The following is a 12372-nucleotide window of genomic DNA, read 5'->3' as shown; positions in this document are numbered from 1 at the left end:
GCCATGGCGCCCGCTCCTCCTCCCGCCGCTTCTCCTCCCGCCGCCGCCGCCGCCGCCGCGCCCTCCGGGGCTGCCGGCGCCTGCCGCGCCGCACCGCCCGCCGCTAGCGGGCGGTTAACGCGCCGTTAAAAAAAAAAGAAAAAAAAGCAAAAAAAAAGCTCCCGCGAGCCGCCGCCGCGCCGCGAGGTGTCCGTGAGGGGTGAGGGGGGAGTGGGCGGGGCCTCGGCCGGCGGCGGGGCAGCGGCGGGAGTCTCGCGAGATCTCCGGAGGGCGGGAGGGGCGCAGCGGCCATGGCGGCCGCGGCCGTGTGAGGGAGGGCCAGGGCGGCCCGGCCCGGCCCGGCTCGGCCCGGCCCCGCCGCCGCCAGCGCACCCCAGGCCCCCCGGCCCCGCCACACCGGCCACGGCACCAGCGCCCCGACATGAAGGCGGCGCCGGGCGGCGCCGAGGGTGAGTGCGGCGCGGGGGGCCCCGCGTGTGGGGACGGGGGTCGAGGCGCCGGGTTTGAGGAGCTGCGGGCTGAGGCGTCGCCCCGGAAGGCGCGGAGAGCGAGGGTCGCGAAGGTGTGAGGGGTCTTGGGGTTCTCTGTGAGCGGGGCTGGTTAGGAAAGAGGAGGAGGAGAGGGGACCCGATGAACCCATACCCACGTCCACACAAATATCCTATTTGAGAGGGCTGCCCCCCAGTCCATACGAATCTTGCAAACACTCATACAAATATCACGCTTGAGAGAGGACCTCATCAATATATACAAATCTATCAATACTCGTGCAAATACCCTATTTGAGAGGGGATTCCATCGATATGTACAAATGTACCAAATACCCAGTTTGAGGGGGGGGTCCCACCCTCGTGCCCTTCCCTGACCGTTCCTGTCCCCCAGAGGCGGAGAAGCTGAACAAGATGAGCTCCCTCCTGGAGAGGCTCCACGCCAAGTACAGCCAGAACAGGCCCTGGACAGAGACCATGAAGCTGGTCCGGCAGGTCATGGTGAGGATTCCCAGGCTCTGCTTTCTTTTTGTGGTGGTTTCTCACATCTCCTCAAGGTGTTTCTGTTTTGCCCGAGGTTCCACTCCCTCCTGGGAGTTACCTAAATGAACCTCCCTTGGCTGCACAGGAGTTGTAGTAATTCCCACTTCCTGAGGAATGCACAGAAATGACCTTTTTTTTCTTCTTTGTGACCAAGGAAAAGCGGGTTGTGCTGAACTCAGGGGGGCACCAGCACCTGGTGAGCTGCTTGGAGACCCTGCAGAAGGCCCTGAAAGGTTGGTGTGTCCCTCTGGCTGGCGAAATCCTGTGGGAATGCTCCTTAAAACCCCCCAGGGGTGCTGCTGGCATCTCTCCTGGTGCTCACGTGGGCATCAGCACACCCAGCTTGGAGCCAGCAGCACCAGGCAGGGTTGGCTGGGGCTACCCCAGCCCTGGAAGTGTCCAAGGCCAGGTTGGACGGGGCTTGGAGCAACCTGGGATAGGGGAAAGTGTCCCTGCCCATGGCAGGGGGTGGCACTGGGTGGGTTTTAAGGTCCAGGAAATTTTGAATCCATCCCTGGATTCCACTTGCAGCAGAAATTCCCTTCTCTCTGTGCAACTTGAGAAGGTTCTGTTCTCTCTGTGCAGGTGGTTCTGCCTGTGCTGGAGCTCAGATCCTCCACAACTGGGAAGGAGTGAGCAGGCACGGGGGAGGGACTGAGTGCCTGGGATTGGGTTTGTTGTTGCTGGTTTATTCCTCGGGGAGTGTCAGGTCCCTCCAGTGAGCCCTGTTCTCGTTCTCTCCGCAGTCTCATCCCTGCCTGCCATGACAGACCGCCTGGAGTCCATCGCCAGGCAGAGCGGGTGGGTCCCCTGAGCTCCTGGCTGAGACCTTCCCTGCCCACACCAGCCCCTGCTGCTGCTGCTGCTTGGCCTGGGGGCTGTGTGTGCACCTCACAGCAATGTCTGTTCTGTTTTCTCTGCAAAGCCTGGGGTCCCACCTCAGTGCCAACGGCACCGAGTGCTACATCACCTCGGACATGTTCTACGTGGAAGTGCAGCTGGATCCCACCGGGCTGCTCTGCGACGTCAAGGTGGCCCACCATGGAGAGAACCCCGTGGTGGGTATCCCCCTGGGAAAGAGGGTGGGAACGCCTTTGTGGTTCTGGGGTTGCCATTTACCTCCCTTCTGTCTGAGCAGGGGAAATGGGTTGTGTTTGATGTTCCCCAAGAGCTGGGGAACCTTTGCTGCTCATTCTGGTGGGAAGTGAAGCCCTCCGGGGAGTAGTTTGCTCCTGTGGGATGAGCTGATTGATTTACAGTGTGGATTTATGGCTGGAAAAAGTTACTTGAGGAAGTTCTTTCTGTGACCCTGAGAATTTCTGGAAGTTATCCCTGTGTTTCTGAGGAAAGGGAAATTAATGGAATGGAAAGTACTGAAAGGGGGAATGCTGGAACAAAATTACTTTATTGCCCTTCTGCACATGGAGGAGAACTTGAGCTTGGTATTAGATTGGCCTGGAACAAGAAGCAGAGCTAGGTGTGGGTGTGGGCATTGGGTTGTTCCTCAGGAGGAGCTGATGCTCAGGAATTTCACTCTCCTGATATTTTCCAGTTGCTGTGCTGCGCAAAGCCTGAAATCCCTGCATCCCACACTGACATCCTTGTTCTTTCCTTTCCAGAGCTGTCCAGAACTGGTGCAGCACCTGAGGTGAGTAAGGAGGTTTGGTGGTTGTGTTTTGTGACAGGTTTCTCTTTGCTCTGGTGATCTGATGGTATTTTCTGCCAGGAAACACAAAGTGTTTCATAACTGCTCCTTCCCCACAAAGTCTCTCCCCTTATCCAGGGGATTTGTCTGCATTAACACCAGTTTTTATAAAAAAACCCTTCTTACCTGCTACAAATCTGAATACTTGGTAACTTTCCCTCCTTTTTCCTTTCAGAGAGAAAAATTTTGATGAGTTTTCCAAGCATCTGAGGGGGCTCGTGAACCTGTATAAGCTGCCAGGAGAGAAGTGAGTCTGGAATGCATTTACATCCCCATACCTAAAATTAAAACAGCCCCAGAGTACATTCAGTTATATCCACACACTTCCAAGGTTTGCACTGCACAGTTCAAGTTTTCTTATGTTGTTCTGTTGTTGTTTTTCTTTCTCCTCAGCAAACTTAAAACCAAAATGTACTTGGCTCTGCAGTCCTTGGAGCTGGATCTGCAGAAGATGGCTGGCATGTATTGGTAAGGATGGTTTTATGTGTGTAAATAAATGCTCAGGGCTCCGAGAAATTTCCTTTTTAGCTGCAGAATTCGATTGAAAGAGAGTCAAAAAGGCAAAATAAAAAGTTTGTGAGTGGATGGATTCCCAAGAAATTGGGAAACTTCTGACCGTGTTTCACTGCTGTAGGTTTGGTGGATAAACCAACCACGCTCCAGAGAGCAAAGTAACTTTTATTTTACCTGTAACATGTAAAGTTTAGAATCAGTCCCTCAGTGTGACCCAGAAATGTGTATTTTGAGCTAAAATTTTGGTCTCAACCTGCGGGTTTTGGCTTGTTACGGACTGATTTCCTCTCTTGCAGGCAAGCCACCAATGCCAACCCCCTGGACAAGATTCTGCACGGCAGTGTTGGTTATCTCACCCCCAGGAGCGGAGGTACCTGTGCCTGACATTAAAAAAAAAGCAATTAATCACAATTAATTCCTCGGGGCCCCCTTTGTGGGCGTTGCTTTCGTACCAACCGGGGGCAGGGATCTAAAATAACAACCAAACTAAAAAGGGGGACCAGGGGATTGAGTGTTTGTGTGGTCCTGGGGGGTCTCCAGTGACCAGGCTGATTGTCAGGATGGCTGACCACAAGCTCCTGTCCCCCAGGTCTCCTGATGAACCTCAAATATTACGTGTCCCCCTACGATTTATTTGAGGACGGCAGCGGAGCCCCCGTGATCCTGCACGAGAACAATGGTGGGTCAGCTCTGCAGGTGGGGTTGGGCTCCTGCTGCCTGAGGGAGGGGAGGGGGAAGCACAGCTCCAGACTGGCACCCTGGAATATGGGAAAGTCACAGCTTGACTCACTGAGGACACAGGTTTGGTGAGCCCGGGTGTAAAGGCTGGCCCAGTCCACCATTGTCTTGAACCTTATGGCTGGAGGTGGGACTGGGGTGACAGTCTGCAGACAGAGCCTTTGTCCTTAGGGGGAATCTCATTTTAAAGTCGAATAATCCCTTGAAACTGCACAGCCAGTGTCTGAGCTCTCTGCTCTCTCAGATCTATCCTGGTTCTCCTTCAGTCACTAAAGTTTACTTCCATATTACAGAGTGAATCATGCAGGGTGTGATCCTTGGGGTGTCCTGGGCAGGGTCAGGAGCTGAACTCAATGATCCTGAAGGGTCCCTTTCCAACTGAGGATATTCTGTGATTCCATGATTTATTTTGTTACTGGAATAGAAACACAGAATCACACAGAAGGGTTTGGGTTGGAAGGGGCCTTAAAGCCCTCCCAGTCCCACCTCCTGCCATTCCACCTTCCACTAGAGACCAGGTTTCTCCAAACCCCGTCCAACCTGGCCTTGGACACTTGCAGGGCTGGGAAGTTTATTTAATTCATGAAGTATTTAATGTGTAAAGCTTGCACTGGTGGTTTTAACAGGCTCTTTCCCCACAGTTCCTCGCTCGCTGGGCATGAACGTGTCCGTGACAGTCGAGGGCACCATGACCATGCACAAGCTCCCCATTGCTCCACTGATCATGGGCTCCCACCCCGTGGACAGCAAAGGGTAATGGCAGGGCAGGGGTCCAATGCTCCATCCTCAGCTGCAATCGGAGAGGGGAGGTGGCTGCATTGTGTAAATGATGTATGTGCTGTCTCTAAGCCAAGAAACACCTGTTCCAGAACTCTGACGTGCTTTGGAGCAGTGTCTTTGTTTTTAACGTGCCTTTGAGCAAACCACAGCAGCAGCCAGAGCTGTGCCCTGCTCCTAATCCAACCTTTTACCCCCCCGCCAAAATGTCCCAGGACCCCGTCCTTCTCCTCCATCACCAGTGCCAACAGCGTGGATTTACCAGCCTGTTTCTTCCTGAAGTTCCCGCGTCCCATCCCGGTGTCTCGAGCGTTCATTCAGAAACTTCAGAGCTGCACAGGTGGGTTGCAGACCCGTCAGACACATCCCCGGGGTTTCATGTCCCCCTGACTCCTTTCAGTAAATGCTGCTGATTTTTAGCACGAAAAAACCTGGATGGGCTTCCCAGCGTCTCTTCCTGGCTCCTGCCCTCACTCTGTGCCCTCTTGTCCCCTCAGGGATCCCGCTGTTTGACACTCCGCCCACGTTTGTTCCCCTCTACGAGCTGATCACGCAGTTTGAACTCTCCAAGGAGGCCGATCCCCTGCCCTTGAACCACAACATGCGTTTCTACGCCGTAAGTGTGCAGTCCCAGCCAGCCTTCTAAATGTCCGTCATCCCCTTCCACCCACTTGGAGTAAAGCCCAAATCGTGTGTCAGGCTCTTCCAGGACAGCAGCACTGTTACTTCCTGAACAAGGACGCCCCTCTCCCGGATGGAAGGAGCCTCCAGGGCACTCTGATCAGTAAAATCGCCTTCCAGCACCCGGGCAGGGTCCCCCTCATCCTCAACCTCATCAGGCACCAGGTGGCCTACAACACCCTCATCGGCAGCTGCGTCAAGAGGACGGTCCTCAAGGAAGGTGGGTGCCACAGCCAGTGGGATCTGAGGTGGGGATCGTAAACCCTGGCTACTTTTCCCAGGTGTAGGAATGAAAAATGAAGTCTGAGCTGCTTGCCTTATTTTTTGACCTGGTTCATCTCCCACCTTCCCTCAGTCACCAGATCCCGTATCTTTCAGATTCTCCCGGGATCCTGCAGTTTGAGGTTTGCCCTCTCTCCGACTCCTGCTTCAGTGTCTCCTTCCAGCACCCCGTGAACGACTCCCTGGTGTGTGGTAAGTGGGCTCAGTGACAGCAGGAGGGGGTTTTGGGAAGGCTGACCAGGGTCTCTCCTTCCCCATGCGTGCAGGGCTCTGATCTCTCCCAAACTCTCTCTTCCAGTGGTGATGGATGTGCAGGACTCCACCCATGTGAACTGTAAGCTGTACAAGGGGCTGTCTGATGCCCTCATCTGCACAGATGATTTCATTGCCAAAGTTGTTCAAAGGTAAGCTGGGCTCTCGTCCTCCCTGAGTAGAATGTGGTGACTTTTGAGCACCCTGGTCTAGTGGAAGGTGGCCCTGCCCATTGCAGGGGGTGGAACTGGGTGGGATTTAAGGTCCCTCCCAGCCCAAACCATTCCATGAGTCTATGATTGCGTCCTGTGCTTGTGAACTACACGATAATGATCTCTCAGCTGTGAGTTGTTGGGGTTAATTGCTTCTCTGGGATTGCAAGGAGGTGCACAAAGGCACACAGGTGGCTGGGTAAGCCTGGTGGGATGAGTGTAAATCCAAGCAGAACAGGAGGACAGTACCCTGCTGTGGAACCCTGGAGCTGCTGCTCTCCCATGCAAGCCCCTCAGTGGTGTTTTGGTAGCTGGTGAAGGTGTAAAGGCCTGCAGGGCCCTTTGCTGACCCCTCGCTGTGTGTTGCAGGTGCATGTCCATCCCCGTGACCATGAGGGCGATCCGTAGGAAAGCAGAAACCATTCAAGCTGACACCCCAGCCCTGTCCCTCATTGCAGAGACAGTGGAAGACATGGTGAAGAAAAACCTGCCCCCCGCCAGCAGCCCAGGGTATGGCATGACCACAGGCAGCAACCCAATGAGCGGGACCACCACCCCAACCAACACTTTTCCTGGGGGGCCCATCACTACTCTGTTTAACATGAGCATAAGCATGAAAGAGAGGCATGACTCGGTGGGCCATGGGGAGGACTTCAGCAAAGTGTCTCAGAACCCTATTCTCACTAGTTTGTTGCAGATCACAGGGAATGTGGGGTCAACCCTTGGCTCAAGTCCGACCCCCCCCCACCACACACCACCACCAGTATCCTCACCTGCCAGCAACACCAAGAACCACCCCATGCTCATGAACCTCCTTAAGGAGAATCCCCCTCAGGATTTCTCCACCCTGTATGGGAGCAGCCCCCTGGAAAGGCAGAACTCTTCCTCTGGCTCCCCCCGAATGGAGATGGGCCCCGGGGGGAATAAGCAAAAGAAAAAAAAGTCCCGGGTGCCGGCCGACAAGCCCAAGCACCAGACTGAGGACGATTTCCAGAGGGAGCTCTTCTCCATGGACGTTGACTCCCAGAACCCCATTTTTGACGTGAACATGACTGCAGACACCCTGGACACCCCCCACATTACTCCAGCCCCCAGCCAGTGCAGCACTCCCCCCGCCACCTACCCCCAGGCGCTGCCCCACGCCCAGCCCAGCATCCAGAGGATGGTCCGTCTGTCCAGCTCCGACAGCATCGGGGCCGACGTCACCGACATCCTCTCGGACATAGCGGAGGAGGCCTCCAAGCTGCCCCCCAGCACCGAGGACTGCCCGCCCATGGGGACTCCGGTCCGAGACTCCTCCAGCTCAGGACATTCCCAAAGTGCCCTCTTTGACCCCGATGTGTTTCAGGCCAACAGCAGTGAGAACCCCTACACTGACCCCGCAGACCTGATCGCTGATGCCGCTGTGAGCCCCAACAGCGACTCCTCCAACCATTTCTTCCCGGACGGAGTCGATTTCAACCCTGACTTGCTCAACAGCCAGAGCCAGAGCGGTTTTGGGGAGGAGTACTTTGATGAGAGCAGTCAGAGTGGAGACACTGATGATTTCAAGGGCTATGCCTCCCAGGCTCTGACTAACTTAGGGGTGCAGGTCCTGGGGGCTGACGGGGGGGATAATAAATTTAAGGGGAGCAATCCATCGGACACGGTGGATTTCAGTATTATTGCAGCTGCCAGCAAAGCTCTGGGCTCCTCTGACATCATGGAGCACCACAGTGGGGGTCAGAGCCCCTTGCTGAACACGGGAGATCTGGGAAAGGAGAAGTCTCAGAAACGGGTAAAGGAAGGCAATGGGTCTGGAAGTGCCATGGCAGGGGCAGGGATAGATGGGAAGCCAGGGAAGCGCAGCCGGACACCGTCCAGTGATGGGAAGAGTAAGGAGAAACTCCCGAAGCGGAAGAAGCAGGAGACAGATGGGAAATCTCCATCTCACAGTTCATCAAACAGGCCCTTCACACCACCAGCCAGCACAGGTGGGTCCAAATCTCCGGGGAGTTCGGGCAGATCTCAGACTCCTCCCGGGGTGGCCACTCCCCCCATTCCAAAAATAACCATCCAGATCCCCAAAGGAACGGTGACTGTTGGCAAGCCATCGTCGCACGGCCAGTACACGAGCAGTGGTTCTGTCACCTCCTCCAGCAGCAAGAGCCATCACAGCCATTCTTCCTCCTCCTCGTCTTCTTCCTCCTCTTCGACCTCAGGCAAAATCAAAAGCAAATCAGAAGGGTCTTCTGGCTCCAAGATGAGCAGCAGCCTCTACTCGGGCCAGGGCGGCTCCGGGTCGGGTCAGTCCAAGGGCTCGGCCCAGTCGGTGGGAAAGCCGGGATCGTCCCCCATCACCAAGCACGGCCTCAGCACCGGCTCCGGCAGCGCCAAGATGAAACCTCAAGGAAAGCCATCGTCGCTCATGAACCCTTCCATGAGCAAACCCAACATCTCCCCGTCCCACTCACGGCCCTCGGGAGGGTCTGACAAACTTGCCTCTCCCATGAAGCCTGTCCCAGGCACTCCCCCGTCGTCTAAAGCGAAGTCCCCCATCAGTTCGGGCTCTGGTGGGTCCCACATGTCTGGGACTGGCTCAGGCTCGAGCATGAAATCCTCTTCAGGAATGGGATCCTCCGGGTCCATGTCACAGAAACCACCTCCCTCATCGAATTCCTCCACGGCATCTTCCTCTTCCTTCTCGTCCAGCGGGTCTTCCGTGTCCTCCTCGCAGAACCAGCATGGAAGTTCCAAGGGCAAGTCTCCCAGCAGAAACAAGAAGCCCTCCCTGACTGCAGTCATAGACAAGCTGAAGCACGGGGTGGTCACCAGTGGGCCCGGCGGGGACGACCCCATGGACGGGCAGATGGGGCCCAGCTCCAACTCCTCAGGCCACGCCATGTCCTCCAAACACAACATGTCTGGGGGGGAGTTCCAGGGCAAACGGGAGAAGAGCGACAAGGAGAAATCCAAGGTCTCCGTCTCCGGAGGGTCCGGCGACTCCTCCTCCAAGAAGAACTCGGATTCCAAAAGCGTCGGGAGCACGGGGGTGGCCAAAATCATCATCAGCAAACACGATGGTGGCTCCCCCAGCATCAAGGCCAAAGTCACCCTGCAGAAACCCGGGGAGGGCGGCGGGGACGGGCTCAGGCCCCAGATGGCCTCCTCCAAAAGCTACGGCTCCCCCCTGATCAGCGGGTCCACCCCCAAGCACGAGCGCTGCTCCCCCAGCCACAGCAAGTCCCCGGCCTACACCCCCCAGAACATCGACAGCGAGAGCGAGTCGGGCTCCTCCATCGCCGAGAAGTCCTACCAGAACAGCCCCAGCTCCGACGACGGCGTCCGGCCCCTGCCCGAGTACAGCGCCGAGAAGCACAAGAAGCACAAAAAGGAGAAGAAGAAAGTGAAGGACAAAGACCGGGACAGGGAGCGGGAGAGGGACAAGGACAGGGACAAGAAGAAGTCCCACGGGATGAAGCCGGAGAGCTGGTCCAAGTCCCCGATCTCGGCGGAGCAGCCGCTCTCCATGGCCGGCAGTGCCATCCTGGCGGCCGAGAGGCCGTCCCGGGCCAGCCCCGAGTTCCTCATCGGGGAGGAGGACGATGATCTCATGGACGTGGCTCTAATTGGCAATTAGTTCTCGGAGAGGAGCTGTCTGCAGGGTCCTGTGGGGAAGGAAGGAGGGATCCATCCCAAACCCACCACGGGTGTGTGTTTGGGGAGGGGGGAAAGAAAAGTATTTCCGAGATTTTCAGATCTCCGGGATCTGAGCAGAAGGTGTGAGTGCCAGCACCTGCAGGCACTTCGGCTCATCCTGAATTTACAAGTGTTAGCATCCCACTGGCAGAGTCCCCCCCGAGTGTGGGAATGTGGGAGCAGCCCCCAAATGGGGGGGACAACACAGACATAGGCTGGTCTGGGACATCCCAGTCCCCCTGCCCTCTTCCCATTCAGGAGAAGTTCCTTTTGGATGTAGGAAGTTTTAAAGCAATTATTTTAGGAAACGTTTTTAGGGGGTCAAGTTTTATTCTTTGGAAGAAGGAAAACCGTTAAGGGTTTTAATTTATTTTATTTCCATTTCTTCATCCAGTGCCTGGCTCAGGGCAGGCTCTGTGTCCTCCTGGAGATCAGGATTTTATCCCAGGTCACAGCACTGAAGGATTTCTGCCTTGGCTTTGACTTCCCTTTCCTTTTAGCTATTTATTCAGCTCCACGCAGGGAACGCCCTGTGCTCCTTGTTTTTCCCCAAAGGGAATTTGGGCAGCCCTGGTGATGGTGGTGACGTCCTGGCACGGTGGAATTCCAGCAGATCTCGGTTGAAAGGGACTCCTGTCTCCATCGAGTGCCGCTTCCCTGAGAGCTTCCCTGGAATCCTCTTGTGCTGCTCAGCTGGGAATTGTGGTCACACACACAGGAATTGGTGTGGTGTCCTGGAGAGCAGTCCCTGAGCGGCTCAGCTGGGATAGGAGCTGCAGGAGAAGCACCAATTTCCTTCAAAGATGGATTTTCCCTTCTGGCTGGAATGAGGAGCGTGACTCAGGCGTCCTCTGCGGGCTTGTCTTGTGGTCCCCTGGAAGGAAAGGAGGCTCAGGGGAGTGGTTTTATTTTTAAAAGCAGTTCCATCTGATTCACTGGAGAGGAATGTGGGAAATCAGGAGTTCTGCAAACACATCTCCTTCGGGATCGTGGACTGAGCGGGGTCCTGCTCCTGTTGGAATTTGCTGTCCTGTCCCTGGAGACCGGGATTTCCCTGTGGGAACGAGGTTCTGCTTCACCTTCGGGGCCGCAGCGAGAAAAGGTGTCGAGGATTTGAGTTCCCTTTAAACCCCTGAGATTTCCCATCCTGGGCTCACCCCAGGGATACCCCAGGAAAGCTGTTCCTTTTCCAGCTCTTTGGAATGGTCTTTGTCCCGTTAATTGTAGGGATTTTTCACCTCTTCCTCCTGCCTCCAGCTGATTTCCAGGCCTGAATTTATCCCAAGCCCCGCCAGCTCTGGAGAACTTGCCCTTCCTGTGTTATCCAATATTGATCCTTCGTCCTGGGCACTGCAGCCTCCCCTTCCCCAGCGCTCCAGGGGCTGGAACGATAGGAAAATGGGAAACAAATCCCGACCTGGAGCAAATCCCATTATCCCACACAGCATTGGAATCATGTGAGTGCCACGAGGAGGATGTTGAGGAATACAATCCCAGAGGAATTTACCTGGAGACCGTGCATTGGGAATGATGCCGGGAGGGGTCCTGGCCCCTCTCCCGTGTTTATTTATCCTGTTTTTATGACAAAACCCCCTTTGATCCCTTCCCAGCCTTCCCAAAGAAGAGCTCTCAAGTGGAATCCGGGCTGGGAATCCCCCAGGAGTCATGTTTTCCTGCTTGGAAACACTCTAAAATTTGGAAGGAAATCCCGTCCAGCGGCAAAACGGACACAAAAAATGTCTTTTAAAGGAACAAACTGCGCACGTTTCCTTTCCCCTCACCCAGACCAAAGCTCAGTATCCAAAATTCCCCCCTGTGGAAGGTGGGAACAGAGGGAACAACGTCTCCTCTGGCCACTGCCAGAGGCACAAATCCCAAATTTAAAGCTTTTTCCCCCGTTTTGGTGCCCTGTCCCCTCCCAGTGACAAGTCCTGTGAGGTAACTGAGGTGGGAGGCCACACAGAGGCTCTCTGGGCTCTGAGAAACGGTTTATTTTTGAGCTATTTTTGCTTGTTCTCGATGATTTTACATCTTTCAGTATTTTGGAAAGATTGAAGTGACAATGAAAAAAACGTGAGCCAAATCTTTTAATCTCAGGTGGTGAAGCCAACGGGGAGATTAAAAGGAACTGGTTCTTTCCTCGCTGATCATAATGTACATAAACCCCTGGGCTGGAAAAAGCGCTGGAATTGTAAATAATCCCGGCTCCCGCGGCGGCTTTTTGGGGTGGAAAGTGGAATTTCGACTTTTTTTGGAAATATTGCAGAGATCACATTTATTTACATGCGAATAAACCCCTTTGGTACAAAGAGCTCTCGCGGGGTTTTTTTGGGTGTTTGGGGCGGGGCGGGGAGGTGGGGGGCCGATCCCCGCCACGCTTGATTTTCCCGCGGGAATGACATCATCGTGACGTCACGCCGGCGCGCGGCGCTGATTGGCGGAGCTCCGCGGTCCCGGAAGGGAGGGGCGGGGGACGCCCCCCCAACCCGGGACCCCCGATCCC

General features: G+C 55.4%; 1 protein-coding gene across 1 annotated transcript; it reads left to right on the top strand.

The window, feature by feature from the left end:
- Nucleotides 1-284: 284 nt before the first annotated feature.
- On the top strand, nt 285-12180 carry MED1 (mediator complex subunit 1). Its single transcript, XM_050330798.1, has 17 exons — nt 285-449; nt 883-989; nt 1186-1264; nt 1778-1832; nt 1957-2089; nt 2651-2679; nt 2912-2983; nt 3130-3204; nt 3546-3619; nt 3839-3928; nt 4629-4740; nt 4980-5104; nt 5262-5380; nt 5464-5665; nt 5824-5919; nt 6026-6131; nt 6561-12180. Exons 1-17 carry the CDS (start codon nt 422-424, stop codon nt 9808-9810), a joined length of 4752 nt encoding a protein of 1583 aa, XP_050186755.1. The 5' UTR covers nt 285-421; the 3' UTR covers nt 9811-12180.
- The last annotated feature ends 192 nt before the right edge of the window (nt 12181-12372 follow it).

The sequence above is a fragment of the Myiozetetes cayanensis genome, unplaced genomic scaffold (genome assembly GCF_022539395.1).
Source record: "Myiozetetes cayanensis isolate MyiCay16 unplaced genomic scaffold, myiCay2020 scf44, whole genome shotgun sequence".
NCBI classification, from domain to species: Eukaryota; Metazoa; Chordata; class Aves; order Passeriformes; family Tyrannidae; genus Myiozetetes; species Myiozetetes cayanensis.
The sequence above is the reverse complement of the archived record's forward strand: the minus strand, read 5'-3'. Positions and strand labels throughout refer to the sequence as shown.

Excerpts from the sequence above, each read along its gene's own strand:
- MED1 (XM_050330798.1), top strand. The coding sequence starts at position 422 with ATGAAGGCGGCGCCGGGCGGCGCCGAGG. Across the intron at positions 5,666-5,823 it reads GAGGACGGTCCTCAAGGAAG|ATTCTCCCGGGATCCTGCAG; the intron begins GTGGGTGCCACA and ends CGTATCTTTCAG. Across the intron at positions 5,920-6,025 it reads GAACGACTCCCTGGTGTGTG|TGGTGATGGATGTGCAGGAC; the intron begins GTAAGTGGGCTC and ends TCTCTCTTCCAG.